A 22628-nucleotide genomic window follows, 5' to 3' on the forward strand; every position below is an offset into this window, starting at 1 on the left:
ACATTAAGTAGTGAATGGAAGCAGCTGAAAGTCTTTCTTCTCGCCACGTAACCATTGTGTTTTACTCGAGGGTCCAGCTGCACTACAGTATCTGGAGATATCACTTTTACGTTTCATAAATGAAAATTCTTACTTGAAAAAGGCATGAAGTATTTATTCAGGTTATGTTCAACACCAAAATTAACCAGAAAGGCAAAAAACAGAAATGTTTGTTGGAGCAAATAATTTTTACAACACTTTTAGGCCAGAAATTAGTATTCATGTTTTCTGCTTTTTTGTTTTGTTATTTACAGTTCTTTGGTAGAGTGCGCATGCTGGAGCACTGGTAAACCTTTTGCCTCCAGATTAAGTTCTAATCTGTGTCCCATTTCCCTCGGTCTGCCCTCTTTGGATGAGCAGAGACAGGTTTTAGACCAAATTCTGTCCTTTATCCTGATCTCTTACAAGCTTTTGATTTAGGGCTTAATTGTTGAAAGTCTTCTTGCCACAGTGGTAAACTGCTGTTTTTCATTCATTTGGTGGCAACTTGACTTTTTTTTTTACTTGAGCGGGACACTGAAAGGAGATTCTGATTCTCAATAAGATGAGCCTCCGTTTATAACAGAAGTTAGAAGCTGTGCTCAATGAAATTGAAGGGCAATGTAGTGAGAAGTGTTGAGATGCGTTTATCTACGAAAGTACAGCATGCCCTCACTTTTAAATTATGTTCCTAGCTAAAGTTGAATCTGCTTTTTGATTAAAACTTCAGGTTTATGACGTTAAACAATTTTTAAAGCTCCCGTTTCAAGTAAACTTTCTGCCACAAGTCCCTCTTTCTCTGCTGTTAGGCCTCTCATTTGAATAAGGATTATCCCAGTCTGTTCAGAAAAGCAGGTGAGGGGTGTGACCCTCTTAGAGGAAACACCTGTTTCTCCTATGTAAAGCAGTTTGTCAACATTTAAAACAAACGCTTCAGGGCATTACTTTTCAGGGCGCCGAGTTCATTCTGCCGCTCAGCCCTCTTAGGCAACATTTAGAAAGACGCCCTAAAGCCTTTCTTTCTGTTGAACCACATTACATGTGGGCAGCCACGCTGTCCTCAGCACTTCCATCTGCCTCTTAACGTACATTTGTAGTGCGTCAGCCACAGATGGAGGAGCTGATGGTCTTAAGTTACACTAACCCTGTTGGCAGTTGGTAACGTTAGTTTTAGCAAACATCCCCTGATCCTGCTGATAAACAGAATACACACTGACCAGATGCTACCTTCCTCATTCTGTTTCACACCTCTGACAGTAGTTTCCTTTTTTAATCCAAAACAACGGAATAGGGATTAAAACACATTTATGCTTTTTGAGTGGTATTACAGCAATGTAAGGTTTTATTTTTGGTTTATAGCAAACTATACTATGCTGTCTGCTTTTATCTGCTGAGTTTTACTGATATCTCAATTGTAAAATTTAATTAATCAACCTGGAGTTGGGGCAAAATATGCCAACGTATTGGTCAGACTTATTTTAATTTCTTACTCACATTTACAAAAAAAACCCCAAACAGAAACAAATTTTCTCATTAATTGGATGCACCGTATGGCCTCAGAAGTATATCAAGGTATGTCAAGAAAGCAATTCTTATAATGGCACTTATGACAACATTGCAAAAAAAAGTTAAAGAACATATTTTTTTAAATTCAAAACGATAATAAAAATATGTTAAAAAGAATAAACACAGTTTTTTTTCTTCTTTTTTTTCAAAATATGACTTTATAACGAGGTATCAAATCGAGTATAGGAATAGGCAAAGGGGCAAATTGACTCAAATTGACATAGGAACCAAGATGCCCCCGAACTGAGAAAGCGTTTCAATTTTTTTCAATCAAGTTTTTTGTGTACTCTATAAAGACAAAATTAGAAGGACTGAAAAATACCCCAAAATCAGGCCAAACCCGTGAAAGTTAAAACATCTTCATATTGGTAGCTAAGTAGCTTTGGGAGGCTAATTAACTTCTCCAGCCGTCAAAAGGTCCACTCTGATATGGGAAACGCAACACAGATCTGTACATGTTGAATGCGGGTGGGGAGCCTGTAGTGTGTGTGTTTTTTGTAATCATCTATACCAGTGCTATCTTGGCATGGCTCTTTTTAATAGAAGCCACATGGATATTGGAACTGATTGGCCTCATCTCTTTTAATGAAATGAAACTTTAAAAAAATGTATTCAAAAGTGTGACAAAGCGGTGTAGAAACACTGAAAAGCTGCCTCCAGCTGTTAACATTTAGACTTTACACAACAGGCATTTGTTTTGCGAACAGGGTTTTACAGTGTTAGTGTTGGTCTTCACTCGTGCGGACATGGAATTTCCCCCTCAGTCTTAACCTTCCTGCATATGAAGCGTCTTATTTTTTTTTTTTTTTTACAACTCTGACTCAGATTTTCCTCTTTCTTGCTGACTTCTATAAACACAGTTGTCACATTTCAGGTTTTCCAGCACTCCAGAGCGCTGTTTACCTCACTGCTTTGCTTCTGTTGAATAATATGCTTATTCTTTTTCGTCTCCCCTCAGTCTGAGAGAACATCAAGGCAAAGTGGGGGAATAAAAAAATGAAGTTTCTCACCAGTGTGAGTTACCACGACGCTCACCAGATGTGTACGTGTCCGTCTAAGGCCATCAGAAGCTGAAGACAGGTCGTTTTTAAAAGGTAAGCGCTGACTTCTAGTTAAAATCTGACTTCGCTCTGAACAGCTGATTCCAAAACAGCACTTCAGGACATTTTACTAGCATAGTTTTGGCATGCAGTGCTCATCCTTTGTGGCCGTTAACAGATTTCTGCTGCGTGAGTGTGCAGCAGAACGGATCTTAATCAAGCATGGGGTATTGCTGTAAGTCCAGAGCTCCAGGCGCAAATCTAATCTCTTTGGCACATTATACAGTAAATCAGAACTGTGGTTAAGTCGAGTGGCTGCCAACTCGGAACAGCTACAGTGTGGATTTATGACTGGACTTACTATGGGAGCTTATTTCAATCTCTTTATTTGGGTCTGAGACTGATGAACCACTCCATGACACTGGCTCAGATTTTTCATTTGTTTTAATCTTGAGGTGTCCATGTAATGCTTTGGGCCTTGGTGGGTTATTATGGAAACAAGCGGTCCAAGAGAGATAGCCGGTCGGCGCCAGTTTTAGCTGCAGCATCCAATGGGAATGATGTCCCCATGCCGAGACAGGGCAGACACTGATGGATGGCCTAGCTTTCTGCCAGTTTCTAGTCCCACGTTGGAGCCCTTGTTATGAAAATATGGATGGAAGCAGGCTGATGGGCCGCAGAGAGATGACATTTGCTCCTGTGATGGATGATCACCTGCATTGCATCCACAAGAGATGGAGATGAAGCAGAATTGTGGCCTAAGTTCTTAGAGATTTAGCCCCTCTCAGCATCCATTTGGATTGTGCCTTACTCAAAGTATGCAAATCCCTGGCACCATGCACAATCTGTATGAATCAGAAAAATAAAGTAATGTATTATGAAACGAAAAATACAGAAAAGACGTCGCAATTTGACTGGATTGGAGTGAAACCCCCCCCCCCCCCCCCCGCTGTCTAATCAGTTTTTGATTTAGTTACCTCACTTAGTCTTCAGTTCACATCTAACATGAATTGCTGACATTTGCTCTTTCACATCTGTACATAATCCAGGTTAAAAATAGGTTAAAGTAGATAAAAAGTATATCATTGTGCAAATGTATCAGGAAAAGATTCAAAATAAATCCATTACAATATACAGTATACTGTAACAGATTACATGAAAAGTTATAGATTGAAGCTGGAGAAGAAGGCCAACAAGATGCAGGTATACATTAACGGTGCCTCAGGGATTTCTTACAAGGTTTCATTTTTTCTACAGGTGAAATATGCGATCTTCTATATTCACCGTGTGTAGAGTAGGGTTTTAGGATGGAATCCTTTTTTTATTTGTGAAAACAAAATATAAATCGCCTGTTAAGATTCCCTAAAACTTTGTTTTAGAATGTGTGATGTCTTGATGAAACCAAGCTTAGACATTTAGGCCACATTTCCAAAATGAACAGTTGTCACGAAACAAACTGGAGTATTTCTTAAGGAACACCACACACAGTAAAATTTGGTGACATTTGCCTCATTGACAGGGCTTATACTTCTTAACAAGGCCAGAGATTTTTGTTTAGATAGATGGTGGTGAAACTTTGACTATAAACAGTAATATGTACAGTATGAAAGTGGATTCAGATATTTTATTTTTTTTGGTTTGCTTTATATTGTACGGAAGAAAATTAGGGCATCTGGGGGGGGAAGAAGAATTCTGGCTTTAATCTCAGAACTCTGACTTTATGTCAGATGGATACCTGAGAGGAACCTTCAATGACCAGAATGCAAGTTGTGGAGGAGGACAACAGACTTTCTGGAGGAAGATGTTGGATTTAAGCCAGTTTCTCCATAGTCGAGGAGTTCCCAAAACTGTCATTTCATTAATGAAAGAGCAAAAGGATTCCACTGAGGTGCCCATTTGCTTTTCAAAGTCAGAATTCTGAGATTAAATTCAGAATAATTTTTTCTTTATTTTTTTCAGTAGCCCTAATGCTCTTCCATAGTATTGTTATCATTCTTCTAAATCCTCAAAATTTCAGTTTTTCCTGAATACTGGAAATTTTATGTGACCTTAAGAGAAAAACATTACTGTAGTGTAAACCTACGGTGTTTTTTTCGTTTTGTTATTGCAATGTTAACGTGGATTTTTTGCAGATTTCCATGCAATATTTATTTTCCTTTTCTGCCCTGGTATGTAAATCCGCTCCCTCAAAGGGGGCTGAGTCACATTATCCCCCCCCCCACATATACCCCTTCCTCGGGCCTATAAAGAAGTGATGTTAATGGTAGCATTCACAGAGGTGATTTCTAGCCTGCCTCTTTGTGCCAGCACTGGTGGCCTTGGGCTGGCTGATTGATGTTTGTTGTTCTGTATTGAACTCTGGTTTATATTGCTTTAGCTGCAGCTCCATGGGGGCTTTGCTTGTGGCACATTCAGTTCTACGCAGACCTCCCATTGAGACGTCGCCGCCAAGAATGACCGTGAACTCCATCTCCTGCACAGGGCTCAAGGACAAACTTTGTTCCTCCAATGTGACCCATTTCTAGGAGCACAGAGAGGGAGCAGAAATGAGGGACAGATTTGTGTGCAAGTCTGTAGCAGGACCTAGCCTACTTCTTCTACCCTACTTTATCCCCAGTCTTGTTGTTGGAGCTGATCAGAGTTACACAGATTACACCATCTCTTTGCTAAATTTGGAGAAGATGCTGGTTTACAAAATAAAAGTATTTTGAGTGGTGTATATTTAAGGCATACAGCTGTTCAGATTTTAGCAACTGAATTTGAAAATGTTTACATTTGTGAGATACCACTGTATTTGTGGGCATTATTTGCTGCAGTTTCAAAAGAAATTCTTAATATGGATAGTTCAACTTTTATAACGATTTATTTTTATTGATGTCACAATAACAAAAGTTACAATTAAGTATTTCTGGCTGTACATCTGACGGTGTTTACAGTCAGAGCCCCATGAATTTATAATTAATGAACCGTTTAGTCATTTTAAATTGATAATTACTGAATGTCTCATAAAGCCAATAGAAAATAAATGGTTCAAATAACAAACTTTGTCAGTTTTTCAAGTTCATGAAAAATGTACATTTTTATCAGTTTCTAGTTGATAGTATTCTTGCAGTTCTTCCCAGCCGAACAGTCTGTTACTACAATAAAGTTTCAGCCACGATTGATAAAATCAAAAGACTGAAAATGAGCTATTTCCAGTGAGGTGTGTAAGAATAAAGTCAAATAAAGCACTGAGATGCAAAAGGGTATTTAAAGAGATATTTCATTCACCACTCTCAACACAAAAAGCCTAGGAAGAAATATTTTGAACACTCTCATAATCTGGTTCTGAAAGAGAAATTGTCTTGCATCAGCTTGATGGCTTTATACTTGGTGCCTGTATGTTTTTTTGTTGTTTTTTTAAAGAACTGAAAGTAGTGGAAAGAGCTAAATAGGTTTTAACTCAAAGCTGCTTTTTCCACAGCTATTGATTTCTTTCCTTTCTCTTAATTTTCTTGTCCAACAAAGGGAGCTCCGGGCTTTGCTGATGTTTCTTTGGTTAGAGGAAATGGCAGAGGACTGAAGCAGGGAGAAGGAGGTGTATCTGTATCAGAGAGAGGCTGGGCTGTTTGTGAGGAAGAGGAGGAGGGAACGTATGAAAGCTGAGGAAGGGGAGGGGACTGAGCTCTTATTCACATTGGTGGCATTTGTCTTGAGAATGAGCTGTTTCTTTTATTTTTTGGAGGGGGATTTGGAGTTTTTTTTTTTTTTGAGGGAGGGTGGGTTTTAGAAACGAAACATAGCAAGGGAGCGAGCTTATGTCTTAGAAACGTTGTAGTGTAGGCTGGGTTATCAGGAGGAGCTGGTCTGACACCAAAGCAGCCATGCAAGGAACAAACTGGGGTAAGAAACTCTGAGGGTTGGACTGTTGGAGAAATGGAACGTTGCCTTTATTTACTTTTGTAGCAAGAGAGACAGGATGTTTGTACGGCTGGTTCATTTTTATACTTGTGTAGTTGGTTCTTGGGAATCATTCTGGTTTATTGCATTAAAAATGGCTTTTTAAAGTTGTGGAGAAAAAAAAGCTCAGATTTTGTATTGGTGTAAAATACAAGCTACTTTCACAAATGAGCTTTTTAAAATTCAGTTTCAGCTCCTTAGAAACAAAAATATCTATTTTATATGTCACATTCATATGGAAACCGTTTTGATACTAAAACTAAGAACTATTTTTTTTTTAGTTAACAAACTTACTCAACTTCCTGAAAAACCAAACTGTCACGTGCACATCTGACATCACGTAAGGCAGCTGGTCAGAACTCTTTTGAAGCATTTTTACTTCTGTTTTCTTGTTTTTCTTTATTCGTCGTTTTTAAGATCATCTTTCAATGGTTTAGTTATTTCTTGTGCAGCTGCTGCAAAATATTTAAGGTCCATGTGAGAAAAAATCCTGGATTTTGGAGAGAAAAGAAATGGACCACAGAAGCCTGTCATCCCAACACTGCATACACCTGCATTACCACTAAACCCATGACCATCATTCCAATCAGCAATGGAGGGAAGAAGTGCAAGAAAAATACCATCTGAGTAGTCAGAGACTTCAGCTTGCATGCAAAGCTACTTTGCTGGCAATTCCTGTAGTATTTAAGGTGATACAAGAAAAAATTCACATTTATTCATGTTAAGTGTGGTGAATATGCCTGAAAAATAAATGACATTGAAAATACAAAGAAGATAGCTCTATTGGATACAGAAATATAAAAAGATATATTAACTGTTGCAACTTTCCGCATAATTATTATGCAACAAATGGCAGTAAGCATGGTTTTGACATCCTGTCAGCAGCTAATTAGCGTTCACATCAGCATCGTTAGCAGCTGTACTTGGGAATATTTACATTTTTCATTGTGGCTGCAGTTTTTGTCAGGTCTGTGAGGTGTCTGGCTGCGGAAAGCTGGGTTGTCGTTGGACCCAAAATAGCATTGTCACACTTTTGCCCTCTGTTCCACTTTCTGAAGAGAGGGAGAAGGATAAAGAGGTGGGAGAGGGGGCTACAGAGTGAGATTCAGAAGTTTCAGTGGTAGGAGAGTGGAGGAGGGGATCTCCAGGCATGCAGACGTTCCCTGCAGAAAACTTAAGATGCTCACTCTTCCAGAAAATGTCCCTCTTGAGTCTCTCAAAAGGTGAAGCCCCAGTTGAGGGCTGACATTTTCAATTAGGACACATTGAACATTTTACCAGGTGCGAGGTATATTTTTACCTTCTGAGGATATGTGTTTATGGTGTGGCTCAAATAAAGAGGGATTTAGCTTAAGCTCCTTCAGTTTGGGTCAATGCAGGTTTGTGTGATGTTGGAGTTGAGGTATACACTGTGCTCATATAAACTGCTCCTGTAATCCAGTTTTTATATTTGTAACGCCTGTAATGACCAGTCTCAGCCGTAGCCAGACAGGAAGTGACTCTACTTGCCAGTAAATGGCATACATTTATAAAGGCCTACTGTATGTGGATTGGTGTTAACTAGATGGCAGACTGTAGTAAGATACTTTAGTTATTTTAGAGCAGACTGCAGACTGTTTCACATTTTTAGGTGTGAATGTATGAATTTGCAAACTGAAATCCCAGCAAAAACTTCTCAATGTTGTGCTTTGAGGCATCATTTCAACACGAGGACTAAGATGAGTTAGATATACCTTGTGAATGTTTTCTTTTTTTTTCTTCTAATTGCTAATTATCTAATCCAGTTCAAATCTGCTTTTAGATAAAAATGAGAGATGTACAGACCTAAGCACAGCCTGGTCACTGGCGTCAGGTTAAACTAAACATAAGTGAAGAAGCACTAATATTTTTTCAACAGGCAGTTGAAGTTACAGTTCAGTCATTTTTAATTGGAAGCCTGAAAAAGTGAATCTGTAACCAGAAATTTTTTTTTTCAGCTGTAATTCCTGTTGCTGGTGACACTGCTGGTCAGCTGGCTAAAAGAAGGCTACTACATTTAAGATCTTACAAATTCAACTGTTTGTGAATATTTCCAGTCACATCATCCAGTGGATCTGGACCTTCTCTGTCCATTTTAAAAGGGAACAGTGTTATTACAATTTATTTCTCTAGTGGATTTTGTGTGACATCCTGTGAAGTGTTCTAGTTAACCAGGGAAGCGGGCTTAGCAGGACATTAATAATGGTTAATGTTCCACTGGATGTCAACAGGATGGTCTTTCCTTCCTGTTCATGTTGTTGTTCCTTGTTCTGCTCACTTTAATCAATCTTACAACAAATTCAGTAGAGGTTCTTTGCATTTCTTTTAGTTGTGATAATTACAAGAAAACATTTCAGGTTAACTGTTTGCTCTCCTCAGCTGGAGCAGCACACATTCCTCCAGTCAAAGGAGTGACTGAAAGGCATTAAAACCCCTTAAAGGCTTTCCCCAGACAAAAACAGTCTGCTCAGTCAGAATCAGCTGACAGTGTAGACTTTATGTGGGTAGCTGAAATGTCGCCTACATGCTGTACTGTGTTTATTGTTGTTACTGTCAGATGTGGTCTATTTGCAGTAATTGCTTCAATAGGTTTTGACTGTTTAAAACAATGGGTGTAAATTGCCTACTTAATTTTACAACCATATTTTTTGTCATATTGTAAACTTAGAGCTCTGCTTGAAGTTTAGAGTTTTGCCCTCTCTGTAATAGAGAGCAAACATCCATCTTTTAGTCATTAGCTGTAAATGTCCATTTATTTTCCATTAAGACTCATTTGGACGACTGCGAGAGCCATAAAATGATTAAAGTTTTTAAGATGCTAAGGAGGGTCCTGGCCTCCCTGTCAGCCCTCTGACCGCTCCCCCCTTCCCTTTACTTTCCCTCCGTTAATGTTTGAGGCCCTCGTCTCTATGACAACAAAAGGGAAACCAGGACTGCATGATCATGGACAGAGGCTTTAAAAACAGTCGAGACCCTTTTGCTTTGCTTATAAGGGGCCCTGCGTAGTTTCCTCAGGGATTAGAGCTCATTCATTTCTCTCTGAACAGTAATGGACTCTTCTTGATCAGAAAGAATGATCCAATATAAACAACTGCAAAATGATGTATTTGTTAAACTCCTCGAGCTTTCTGATCTGGGTCACTAAGATCTATATCGGGTATGGGCGTAAAGGACAGTGAACGTTCACCCAAATATAATATTGGAAAGCCGAATTTTAAAGCTTTTTGGGGACTGTGTAGCACTAGTGTCTAAACAAGAACTGGGCATAAAGAAAAGTGAGGAATATGTACAGTAACGCTTCCAAACTTGAACGCTTTGTGGAGCACCTTCTCTACTGCTAGCCTACAGTACCATGAATTTAATTGTGTATTTTTGGGCTCAGCATGTTAAAGTAAAAGACAAATTATAAGACGTAGGGAAAGTTGAGCTGGAAAAACAAGATCAAATATGGATATATGTTGAAGGTCTTATGGAGGCATAGAAAAATAGGGCCAGATGTCAAATGGTTAAAGAGACACCGAGACATTTTGAAAACCCCTCTTTCAACCTGTTGTCTCCACTGAACACATGCCTGTAGCTGGTCTTCACAGGTTAATCTCTGAAGCACATTTGTTTGAAACTCTTAACAGCTCCACATGTCCCAGCTAATAATACTTCCATTGATTAAGAATACTTTATCATTTTATCAAAACAGAAAAACAAGCCAAGAATGCAATCACATAATTTAATCCTGTTTTTTTCCATGCATCATAACACACTGTGGAACCACATTTGTCCCAGTCACTTCAGAGTTGAAGTAGGGATCAGCCAGGCTTAAAGGGTGCTGATTAACGTTTGCTAATCAGTCAAGTCATACAAGTGGCCTTATAGGCGTGTTGTAAAGTTGGCACATTGGAAAAGTACCTGGTCTGGCCTCTTGTTTTGCTGCTCTGCTCCAGAAATGCGTCTGTTCAGCATTCCAGCTGTCAGCTTTTCTTCTACCTAGTTTACCATCTTTGCTAGTTTGTAATATTACTTCAGGTCTTTATTCATAAAGGGTTTCTCAGGATGAGAGCATTACAGAGGAAGTAAAATGACAAAAAAAGTTAATTCCGTCATCTTTCTGAAATGTTAGAACAAGACACACCCGCATGTCGGATATCCTCATATTCTGACTCACCTTGTTTATGTTTTTAAACATAACAGGCTCCATCATTGTTTATAAACGCAGCATGACTTCATTACCAAGTATCCCGTTGACCATTGTTCTCCAAACAAAAATTTAGCAGCCACCCATAAAAAAAAAAAAACTGCTGTCGTCAGCCTTATGATGTCAGTATTTACCTTCAGCCTTGTGAGGGTGAAGGAATAAACATGCGAGTTTGACTTTTCCCCCACATTATTCCCGCAAGCGCATGTAGATGGATTTGCTCAGGAATTTTGGCCGTCAAAGTATCCCGGCAGGTTTAACCTGTCTCCTCTCTCCTGTGCTGCACCGTTGGAGGACGATCCACAGCTGTGAATTTTCAGTTACTACCACGACTGACTGGATGTTTGGAGACAGTCGCGTTTGCTGCTATAACAAAAATTGCCAGCATGTGGGTCAAAGTTTTACATCTCGGACCAGGCGAACCCTTCCCCGTGTTGACTCAGAAGCCTTGTGGCTGCAGCCAAGTTTGTGCTGCTTGGCTGAATTTACTGAATGGCCCGTCCTGGTTCTCTGTGTGTGGATTTTTTTAAGGCTCTACTTTACTACATAATGTTTGCAGTAAACTAAAAACAGTGTTGACGACTGAGAAACAGAAAGTGTATAAATTTTATTTCCTAGATAAAAGTAGGACATTTGGAAAATATCAAGGCATTTTCCAAATGAAGGCAGTGTGTTGATTTAGACAATGCTGTACTGGGACACCTTGAGTCCTACCATTTTTGTGAATTGTTTTGGTAGGTAGCACCTACCTAAGCATTCTTGCTGACCATTTACTTTACATGCAAAAGCGACTCCTTGATGACCTCTTTCAACTAGATCTTCAAATCCACACCTCGAGGACCGGTGTCCTGCAACACACCTGAGTCAAATAATTAGGTCATTAGCATTAGCAGACCCCTGAACTAGATAATGCACCCTTACACAAGCACAGAAATGGTTCTGGAATGGCTGTGGTTTTCCAAATTCCCCACATCTCAATCCAATCATGAGGGATACGCTGGACAAACGGGTCCAATCAATGGACACACCTAACAATGTACATGACTTAAAGGATTGGCTGCTAACCTTTTGGTACCAGAATCCACAGCATGTCTTCTGAGGTCAGTTAGTTACTTCAGAATATTACTTCAGGAAAAGTAGGACAAACATACTGATGCTGAAGCTACAAGAGTCTATAGTTCTTATGTTGTTGTTTTTTTTGTCTCAATCTCCAACTTTCTTTCTTCTCTTAGTGCAAGTGACCCCTCCGAGCTGCCACCATGGCCCTGGTTCAGGCTCTGCCCATATCTGCTGAGCCCCACGCCCCCATCCACAGTGGAGGAGCTCGCCGACGACACCAGTCTGGCCCTTCACCCCCCATCAACCTGCCACCACCCACTCTGGATCCAATGGGCTCAGGCAGTAGCCTCATCACCACACGTCAGAATCCCTACCAGGACCATCGCTCTGCTGCAGAGCTGGGGGGCAGAGGTCGGCGGCCAACGCCAGGGGCTTCCTGCTTAGGCTCCGAGTCACCCAGAGACCCACTGCTGCAAACTGTCCCACCTCCGAAGAAACAGAACTCCACAACATCCGGCAGAGGACTGGAGAAGGAGTGTCGGAACGGGAACTATACTTATATAAATGAGGACTATGTGGGAGACTGGAACGACAACCTTATTAGACCTCCGAGCCTGGAAAGCGAGCTGGAAGAGACTAAAGAGGGTCTCAGGTTGAATGGGAATGTGGGGGGACCTCCTCCGAGGCTCATCCCAGTGTCAGGAAAACTGGAAAAGGTAAGAGTTTACTGGTAGAAACACAACAGTCAGGAAGTAACAGGTAGTAATGAGAAATTTAAAGATCTCTAACAAGATGCTAACATTAAACCTCTGAGTGATAAGTTCCTAACGTATAGAGTTCCCCATCTGACACCGCCAGTCAGCTGGCTGAAACATTTTTACCTCATTTACAAAAAAAGGCTAATTTAGCTGTTTGAAAAATTGTGAAAAATCAAGTTTTGGCCTGGAGTGCCACCTATCACTGTAAAGAGACATGCAGTAAAAAATAAAGATCCCACACCTCTGGCATGTGGTCAGCAGTCAACTATCAGCTGAAGCCCAGTAGTTGTTTCTGCACAAGGTGCTCAAGGTGTTAAAGGTGATGCAGCCTATTGCCATGAGGCAGGTGCTGTTAACATTTAGACTATTCTGAATAATTTGCTAGATAAGCAGGTTCACATGAACACCACTAATATACATTAACAGATATTTTTGACTGCGTTATTCTTGAAACAATAATTAATGGTAGATTTTTAAAAATATTTTTTGCAGCATTAAGACTTGGATTGGAACTGCACAACATATCGAATTACAATTGTGATTGCAATATCAGTGTGTAATGTCTCTGTGGCAACTGACTGCTGCAATACTTGGTAGGATAAGTCATTTAAAGTGGCATGCATTCATGTACTTCATAGCCATCATGTATTTTTTTCATCATGTACTTTTTTGATCCCTGAAACAGGGGCAGTATTGTTTAAACTTTGCTGGGTATTGTTTCAAAAGTCTCCTCCATGGGCTGCCACCTTATCGTGGTGGAGGGGTTTGAGTGCCCCAATGATCCTAGGAGCTATGCTGTCTGGGGCTTCATGCCCCTGGTAGGGTCACCCAAGGCAGACAGGTCCTAGGTGAGGGACCAGACAAAGTGCAGCCCGAAGACCCCAATGATGAAGGAAAACCTTGGACTTGGTGTTCCCTCGCCCGGACGCGGGTCACCGGGGCCCCACTCTGGAGCCAGGCCTGGAGGGGGGGGCACGATGGCGAGCGTCTGATGGCCGGGCTTTTACCCATGGAGCCCGGCCGGGCTCAGCCCGAAGAGGAAACATGGGCCCCCCCTCCCATGGGCCCACCACCCGTGGGAGGGGCCAAAGGGGTCGGGTGCACTGTGTGATGGGTGGCGGCCAAGGGAGGGGACCCTGGCGGTCCGATCCTCGGTTGCAGAAACTGGCTCTTGGGACGTGGAATGTCACCTCTCTGGTGGGGAAGGAGCCGGAGCTAGTGCGTGAGGTCGAGAGGTTCCGGCTAGAAATAGTCGGTCTCACCTCGACGCATGGCTATGGTTCTGGAACCAGTCTCCTTGAGAGGGGCTGGACATACTTCCACTCTGGAGTTGCCCAGGGAGAGAGACGTCGGGCAGGAGTGGGCATACTTGTTGCTCCCCATCTCGGCGCCTGTACGTTGGGGTTTACCCCGGTGAACGAGAGGGTAGGATCCCTCCGCCTACGGGTGGGGGGACGGGTTCTGACTGTCGTTTGTGCTTACGGGCCGAACGACAGTTCAGATTACCCACCCTTTTTGGAGTCCTTAGAGGGGGTACTGGAGAGTGCTCCTCCTGGGGACTCCCTTGTTCTGCTGGGGGACTTCAACGCTCACGTGGGCAACGACAGTGAGACCTGGAGGGGCGTGGTTGGGAGGAACGGCCCACCCGACCTGAACTCGAGCGGTGTTCTGTTGCTGGACTTCTGTGCTCGCCATGGATTGTCCATAACGAACACCATGTTCAAGCATAAGGGTGTCCATATGTGCACTTGGCACTAGGACACCCTAGGCCGCAGTTCGATGATCGACTTTGTCATCGTTTCATCGGATCTGCGGCCGTATGTCTTGGACACTCGGGTGAAGAGAGGTGCGGAGCTGTCCACTGACCACTACCTGGTGGTGAGTTGGCTCCGGTGGCGGGGGCGAAAGCCGGTCAGACCTGGCAGGCCCAAACGTGTTGTGAGGGTCTGCTGGGAACGTCTGGCGGAATCCCCTGTGAGACGGAGCTTTAACTCCCATCTCCGGCAAAACTTCGAACACGTCCCGGGGGAGGTGGGGGACATGGAGTCTGAGTGGACCGTGTTCCGTGCCTCCATTGTCGAGGCGGCCGATCGGAGCTGTGGCCGCAAGGTTGTCGGTGCCTGTCGCGGCGGCAACCCTCGAACCCGTTGGTGGACACCTTCGGTGAGGGATGCCGTCAGGCTGAAGAAGGAGTCCTATCGAGCCTTTTTGGCCTGTGGGACTCCGGAAGCAGCTGATGGGTACCGGCGGGCGAAGCGGCATGCGGCTCGGGCGGTTGCTGAGGCAAAAACTCGGGTGTGGGAGGAGTTTGGAGAGGCCATGGAGAAAGACTTCCGCACGGCTTCGAGGCGATTCTGGTCCACCATCCGGCGTCTCAGGGGGGGGAAGCGGTGCAGCACCAACACTGTTTATAGTGGGGATGGTGTGCTGCTGACCTCTACTCGGGACGTTGTGGGCCGGTGGGCAGAGTACTTCGAAGACCTCCTCAATCCCACCAACATGCCTTCCACTGAGGAAGCGGAGCCTGGGGACTCTGGGTTGGGCTCTCCAATCTCTGGGGGCGAGGTCGCCGAGGTGGTTAAAAAGCTCCTCGGTGGCAAGGCCCCGGGGGTGGATGAGATCCGCCCGGAGTTCCTTAAGGCTCTGGATGTTGTAGGGTTGTGTTGGTTGACGCGACTCTGCAATATCGCATGGACATCGGGGGCAGTTCCCCTGGATTGGCAGACTGGGGTGGTGGTCCCCCTGTTCAAAAAGGGGGACCGGAGGGTGTGCTCCAATTATAGAGGGGTCACACTCTTAAGCCTCCCTGGCAAGGTCTATTCAGGGGTCCTGGAGAGGAGGGTCCGTCGGATAGTCGAACCTCGGATTCAGGAAGAGCAGTGTGGTTTTCGTCCTGGTCGTGGAACACTGGACCAGCTCTACACCCTCAGCAGGGTCCTGGAGGGTGCATGGGAGTTCGCCCAACCAGTCTACATGTGTTTTGTGGACTTGGAGAAGGCGTTCGACCGTGTCCCTCGGGGAGCCCTGTGGGGGGTTCTCCGGGAGTATGGGGTACCGGGCCCTTTGATATGGGCTGTCAGGTCCCTGTATGACCGGTGTCAGAGTCTGGTCCGCATTGCCGGCAGTAAGTCGGGCTCGTTTCCGGTGAGAGTTGGACTCCGCCAGGGCTGCCCTTTGTCACCGATTCTGTTCATCACTTTCATGGACAGAATTTCTAGGCGCAGCCAAGGTGTTGAGGGGATCCGATTTGGTGGCCTCAGGATCTCATCTCTGCTTTTCGCAGACGATGTGGTCCTTTTGGCTTCATCAGATCGTGATCTGCAGCTCTCGCTGGATCGGTTCGCAGCCGAGTGTGAAGCGGCCGGGATGGGGATCAGTGCCTCCAAATCCGAGGCCATGGTCTTGAGCCGGAAAAGGGTAGAGTGCCTTCTCCGGGTCAGGGGGGGTGTCCTGCCCCAAGTGGAGGAGTTTAAGTATCTCGGGATCTTGTTCACGAATGGGGGAAGAAGGGAGCGGGAGATCGACAGGCGGATTGGCGCAGCGTCTGCTGTCAAGCGGGCGCTGTACCGGTCCGTCGTGGTGAAGAGAGAGCTGAGCCAAAAAGCGAAGCTCTCGATTTACCGGTCGATCTACGTTCCCACCCTCATCTATGGTCATGAGCTTTGGGTCATGACCGAAAGAACGAGATCGCGGATACAAGCGGCCGAAATGGGTTTTCTCCGTAGGGTGGCTGGGCTCTCCCTTAGAGATAGGGTGAGAAGCTCAGTCATCCGGGAGGGACTCAGAGTAGAGCCGCTGCTCCTTCACATCGAGAGGAGCCAGTTGAGGTGGCTTGGGCATCTGGTCAGGATGCCTCCTGGACGCCTCCCTGGTGAGGTGTTCCGGGCACGTCCCACCGGGAGGAGGCCCCGGGGAAGACCCAGGACACGCTGGAGGGACTATGTCTCTCGGCTGGCCTGGGAACGCCTCGGGATTCCCCCGGAGGAGCTGGAAGAAGTGGCTGGGGAGAGGGAAGTCTGGGCCTCCCTTCTGAAGCTGCTACCCCCGCGACCCGACCTCGGATAAGCGGAAGAAGATGGATGGATGGATGGATGGATGTTTCAAAAGTACAAATATCCGGATCATGTCTAATATTGTTTGCTCTGTTACTTAAATTTAAATTCATTAAATTGTCACTCTTTGATTCTTCACTTTCTTCACTTTTTGCTGTTTTGTATTCTATCAGAACATGGAGAAAACAGTGTTGCGGCCCACTGCCTTCAAACCTGTCATTCCCAAGAGCCGCTCCGCCATGCAGTATCTCTCCCCTCGCCACGGTGCCAGTGCCCCTGAAGGCCAAAACAACCTGAACCTGCTCAGTCCCGCCCACAGGGAGGTGTCCCCGTCCTGCTCTGAGAAACGCAGCTCCTACAGCGGCGGACGCAACGCCAGCAGCGGCAGCAGCCAGTCGTGCTCGTTGTCCGACTCGGGCCGCAACTCCCTCTCTAGCCTGCCACCTTTCAACGGTGCCACCTACAGTCTTGCTTCAGCCGAGGTCCCTGCAGGTCACCTGGAGCCCATAAGGAGCGTCCCATCGGTCGGCACACACGGACACACCAACTCAGACAGCGGCCGCTCATCCTCCAGTAAGAGCACGGGCTCTGGCTCTGTAAGTGGCCGGGGGCAGCATCAGTCTGACAGCGGGTCCGGCGGACGCTCCCCCGGCCCCGTGGAGGGCTACGAAGGCGTGGTGAGGGACCTGGAGGACAAACTGAGGGAGAGGGATCTGGAGCTGCAGCAACTCAAAGACAACCTGGACGATAATGAAGCTGCTATTTGTCAGGTTTGTTCGAATCAAAACTCTTCTTCTAGGAGGCCTTGTCCCGATAACAAATTTCAGTGCAATCCTTTGTCGCGCTTTAGGTTTATGAGGAGAAGCAGAAGCGCTTCGAGTTGGAGCTGGAGGAGCTGAGACAGAGCTGTGCCACCAGGATGCAGGTGGCGTCTCAGAAGGCCCAGCGTGCTCAACAGGTGCTACAACTGCAGGTTAGAACAAACACCTGTGCTTCAGAGTTAAACCAATAAACCTTGCAGAGCATCGAAACCCTCAATTTATCATCACCAAACTTCAAATCATCCCAAATGTTAGAGTGTCTCTGTCTATAAAAACACAGTATTAAAAAAAAGCCCTGGAGAAGTACAGGAAGGATTGAATGTGGACTGAATGTCTGCAGTGCAGAGTAGCTACTTTGAGAAACCAAAACAGATAAATACAAATGTTTTGACTATAAACATTGATGTTAACTATAAAAATTAAAACTTTAGCATCCTAATAGGATGACAAAGGTGAGGTTTAAAAGTGGGAGACTGTACGTTTAAACTACTAAAATCCTCCTAAACGAACTCTTTAATATTGTATCTTTCTTTCCAAAATATAAACTCAAAAGTGTATTTTATGCTATTTAGGTTTATCAGCTCCAGCAGGAGAAGAAGAAGCTGCAGGAGGACTTTGCTCAACTCTTAAAGGAGAGGGAGCAGCTGGAGGAGCGCTGCACCTCCTATGAACACGAGAAGATCCAGCTGGGGCCTCGGCTGGAGGAGACCAAGTGGGAGGTGAGCAGATGAGGCTCATTAAAGCATGTCGGTATGCAACCGCATGGTGAGCTCAATAAACATGATGAAGAAATGGAGATGAAGAGTGGATTTCCGGGCACACGTCACTCTTTTATAGGGCGCACCCTTCAGATTTATTGTTGTCCTGGGTGAAGGTGCATCGAAAACCTGAAAATAAATTTGTTATTGCAGCTGCAGCATCATCTAAGTTAAAAATAGCAGGCTAATTCAGCGGGGTAAAAATCAGTAATTGCGTATTAAAGAAGTAACTAATTCTACAATTATTGACACCCCTAATCATTTCCATCAAATGAATGCAACTAAGCTGTTTTTATTCAAAGCACCAATGATCACTTTTGTTTTCTTTTGATTGTATTAAAGCTGAAAATGTCTTCACTTTTCACACCAGGCCTGTTTGATCAAACTCTAGTTTGTTTGCTTAGAGAGTCTGGTTTGTTTGGGGAGGTGTGAATGTGCAGCTGACCTTTGCAAAACTCTAGCTTGTCTAAAAACCTCGGTCTCTGTTCGGTTGAAACTGCCAAGCAGATCAAATACTGCTCCAAAAGTGGGAAGCAGACTGTAACTCTAGGCATTTTGGGTAAATACAACAAAAACTGACATGTTTGAGCACTAAAGGGAGAAATGGCTTGTGGTCTTTTACCACAGACAAAAAAGAAATCCTACAACCTCGATAACTTGATGCCACTCCATGTTTGTTTACAATTTGTGAATGATTAAGTTGCGCCCATGTCTTCCTCTGAGGTTTTTGTGTCACTTCCTTTGGTGCAGCACCAGCACAGGTGGGAGGAAGGCAAAACAGGTTTTTCAATTGTAAGTGTGACAATCCAGCAGTGTGAAAGCGAACTGCACCGGCTAAAAATGTAACAAATGTTGGAATTTTGGTCCCCAATTGAAGTCTACTGGACTGCTGGGTGTGAAAACACCCTAAATTGTTAGTTTTCATCTGACCGTTTAATGAAAAATATCTCTAACTCCTGAGATACTGAGGTTTTCTTTAAACAAGATTGCACAAGATTACTGTATTTTCGTCTCTCAGGTATGTCAGAAGTCGGGGGAGATCTCCCTGCTGAAGCAGCAGCTGAAGGAGGTGCAGAGTGAGTTGGCTCAGCGCGTGGGCGAGATCGTCTCTCTGCGAGGTCAGCTCAGAGAGACTCGTGGCGAGCTCACCAACACTCAGGTGCTGCTTCAGGAGGCCCATGGCACGACGCGCACACGGACCATGGAGCTGGAGGTGTGCGAGAACGAGCTTCAACGTCGAAAGAGCGAGGCGGAACTACTCAGAGAAAAGGTGGGGCGCTTGGAAGGAGAGCTTTCTCACCTCAAGGACACCCTGGCCAATCAGGGGCCAGGAAACAGACAATGTCAGGTGTTCCAGGAAGCCGAGGAGCACCTGCTCGCCTACGAAAGCGACGAGGCGAAGGCCCAGCGGCAGAGCAGCGCTCAGGCGCTGCAGGGCATGAAGACGCAGATGGAAGGGTTGAAATCGGATTTGGCCTTCGAACGCAAGAAGGTCGAACAGCAAGCAGGAGGTTTTGAGGAGGAGAGGCGGATATGGCAGGAGGAGAAGGACAAAGTGATCCGCTACCAAAAACAGCTGCAGGAGAACTATGTGCAGATGTATCGCAGGAACAGAGAGCTGGAGCAGCTCCTGCAGGAGCTCAGCCTGGAACTGGAGAGCAGAGAGGAGGACGAGGGCAGCGGCAACGAGATCAATTTTGATGAGATTGCTGCAACAGAAATCTGATCCTCATGGATGTCCTTTTTTATTTTATTTGCACTACATTTAACGCCCCACCTCCCTTCCCCTGTAGCAATTTCTTGTGTTCTTTATGTAACTAACAACCAGACAAGTGTCTCCACACTTCAGCTGTGACTACTGTCGCTCTTGAGAGTTGTTGACCCTTAAATGTCATTAACCACACTAACTCTCTGCTCCTACTATAGAAGCTGCCATTGCACTGATGAGTCGGCCGAGTCCTGGTGATATTTCACACCTTTAGGAGTTTGTGAGTAACTTTGATCAACGTTCACCACCATCCTCCTCCTGTCCTGGTTCTGACCGCAGTATCCCTGCTGGGTTTATCGTTACACTCCCACTCTGTCCACAGTTTCACTGATACAGTCGATGTGTCAACCACAGATTCATTGTGTCATGGTAAGATTTAGGTGTTAATATCTTTGAGAAACTGGATGATGGCAGAGTTCAGATCATTTTTGCTTTTACTTAAACTACATCATGGACAACCATAAATCCCCTAAAAGAGTCTGTACTATCCCTGTAGCAACAAATTAGTATTGAGGTTCTGAACTATATTATGAAACAAAACCTACAGTAAGTGATATTGACACCTTCCATTAAAGACACACTGGCTTCCCTTTTCCACCTTTACATACCAACTTAAAAATAATCTCAACCACAGATTACCCAGTTACCTCTGGGTAATGGTCAAAAGTTCTTTTGGCTTTTTCGCAGCATAAATCACACTGTTCTAAATAACACCTCTGCTTTACAGTAGACGAGCCTGGCAGCAAGTTTCAATGCATGTTCCTGTTTAATCTCCCTATTTACCGTTGTGGCCTCGAGATATGCAGCTGTCAGCGTGAGTTTAATCTGTTCAGGCTTGTTTTGATCTTTAAAGCCAATATGCAAGCTAAGCTAAAATGCTTCCTGATGAGAAAATATGAGTGAATACCAGTTCAGATAAAGAGTCAAGCAGAAATTATAGTGGACATCATACATCATCAGATGCAGTGCTTTGCAAAAGTGTTCACTCTTCCATATTTTGCCATGTCATCACCACAGACATCATTGGACTTCATTGGGATTTTGTGTCAATGACGAACATAAAGATGGAAAAGGATGCATAGATTTCAAAATTCCCTTTAGTTGCAGCTACAAATCCTTTTGGGGTCTATTTACTACCTTTGCACATAGTGACTTAAACTTTTGCCTATTTTTTATTTTTTTATAAAGTAACCCAAGCATAGTCAGATTGGTTGGAGAGCTTCCATTTTAAAGTCTTGCTATAGGCTCCCAGCTAGTTTTAGGTATTGAGATTGTGTATTCTGGGTGATGTGTGGCATTTGTGCTCCACCATGAATCCACCGCTTGGCTTGTAGACCAAACTCAAATTGAACAGCATTCATCAACTAAGGCGATATCTGAAGGCAATTTGTTGCGCTGGATTATTTTTAGGGGTATCAGAGTAAAGCTGTCCGTAAATAATTGTGTAAAACATGTTTAAAACCATGTGTCATATGCCTTCCACTTATGCACAACATTGTGCTCGTCTACCACCAAAAATCCTAATAAAATGGATAAAAGTTTGTGGTTGAAACGTGACAAAATGTGAAAAAGTTGTAGAGGTGTCAAGTCTTCAGTAAAGCACGGGATAAAATGTAAGCAAAGTTCAGTAAATCTTCTGCTTGGCGATGCGAAGGGTTCATTGTTCTCTAGCAAGAGTGAAGAGAAGCATATTACAGCACTAAGCCACATTAGTGATAGCCTCGGCTTTTAATCAGGAAAAAGTTGTCATTTCCTCTTTTTGCTGTGACGTATTAGATTTGTTTATTACATCCCTGAAACGGAGAGTTCTTGCACTGAAGAATGTATTTGGACTACTTGCCTCCACTGATCTTTAACATTTTAGTTCCAATAAACCAGAAACCCAAATGTTTTTTTTTTTATTTTATCAGATCTTCTGCAAATAGGGTTTATATATTGTCTTTTTGCTCCCACAGGCGTCTGCCTGTCCCCATAAATAAATACATAACCACTGTGAATAGACCAAAGCAATGTCCAACATGTCTATTTTCCTCCAACAGATGCAAAGCTTGGTTTAACCATGTGTGAATTTTTTGTTCGTTTCCTCACTACAAATTTTATAACCTTCAATATTTGTATGAAGACATTAAATGTATATTTTCATGCTGTACATTTCTTGAACAAAACCAATGTGGTTTTAATTAAAATGTGATTTAAAATCAAGTTTCCAGTGTTTAATGTTTTTTTATTCAGATTCTGCATGTTTAAAAGTTTTGACAGGGAAACCATCTCCAGCCTGGTGTGTAGGATCTACTTTGGTTGACATTTAAAGTTTTTCTGTAACACTTGATTTTGTTTAAATGGCTCATATCTGCCCTCTTCAGGTTGAAAAAGGCATAGACTGTCATAAAAGTTTAAAAGGCACTCAAATGACTTTACTGTACAAATACAGATATGTTCTTCACCACTTTTCAAAATGACTCTTCGAATGGATGAATGTAGCTGCAAAATCAGAACAAAACTTTTTACAATGGTTTTTTCATAATCCTTAATTCCTATGATCATCAAGGTTGTTTGTTTTATCATACGCAGCATGTTGCTCTCTTTGAAATTAGTGGTGAAATGACATACCTGACCTCTGTTCCTACAGCTCTGCAAGTCAG

The 22628-nt window shown here is 43.8% G+C and overlaps 1 protein-coding gene across 2 annotated transcripts in view; it reads left to right on the plus strand.

The window, feature by feature from the left end:
- The window catches only part of LOC114152085 (leucine zipper putative tumor suppressor 2 homolog), a 31852-nt gene extending 9664 nt beyond the window's left edge, over window positions 1–22188 (plus strand). The window contains exons 2-7 of one of the 2 annotated variants that reach the window (XM_028029796.1): window positions 2543–2678; window positions 12003–12545; window positions 16813–17409; window positions 17490–17612; window positions 18033–18179; window positions 19237–22188. In XM_028029796.1, the coding sequence (XP_027885597.1) occupies window positions 12030–12545; window positions 16813–17409; window positions 17490–17612; window positions 18033–18179; window positions 19237–19944 (2091 nt within the window). In that variant the 5' untranslated portion in view covers window positions 2543–2678; window positions 12003–12029 and the 3' untranslated portion in view covers window positions 19945–22188. Of the gene's footprint in view, window positions 1–2542; window positions 2679–6380; window positions 6507–12002; window positions 12546–16812; window positions 17410–17489; window positions 17613–18032; window positions 18180–19236 lie in introns of those variants that run through there. The other variant, XM_028029797.1, reaches the window with a different exon arrangement.
- Window positions 22189–22628: the final 440 nt, after the last annotated feature.

This window comes from Xiphophorus couchianus, chromosome 10, assembly GCF_001444195.1.
Source record: "Xiphophorus couchianus chromosome 10, X_couchianus-1.0, whole genome shotgun sequence".
In the NCBI taxonomy this organism is placed as follows: Eukaryota; Metazoa; Chordata; class Actinopteri; order Cyprinodontiformes; family Poeciliidae; genus Xiphophorus; species Xiphophorus couchianus.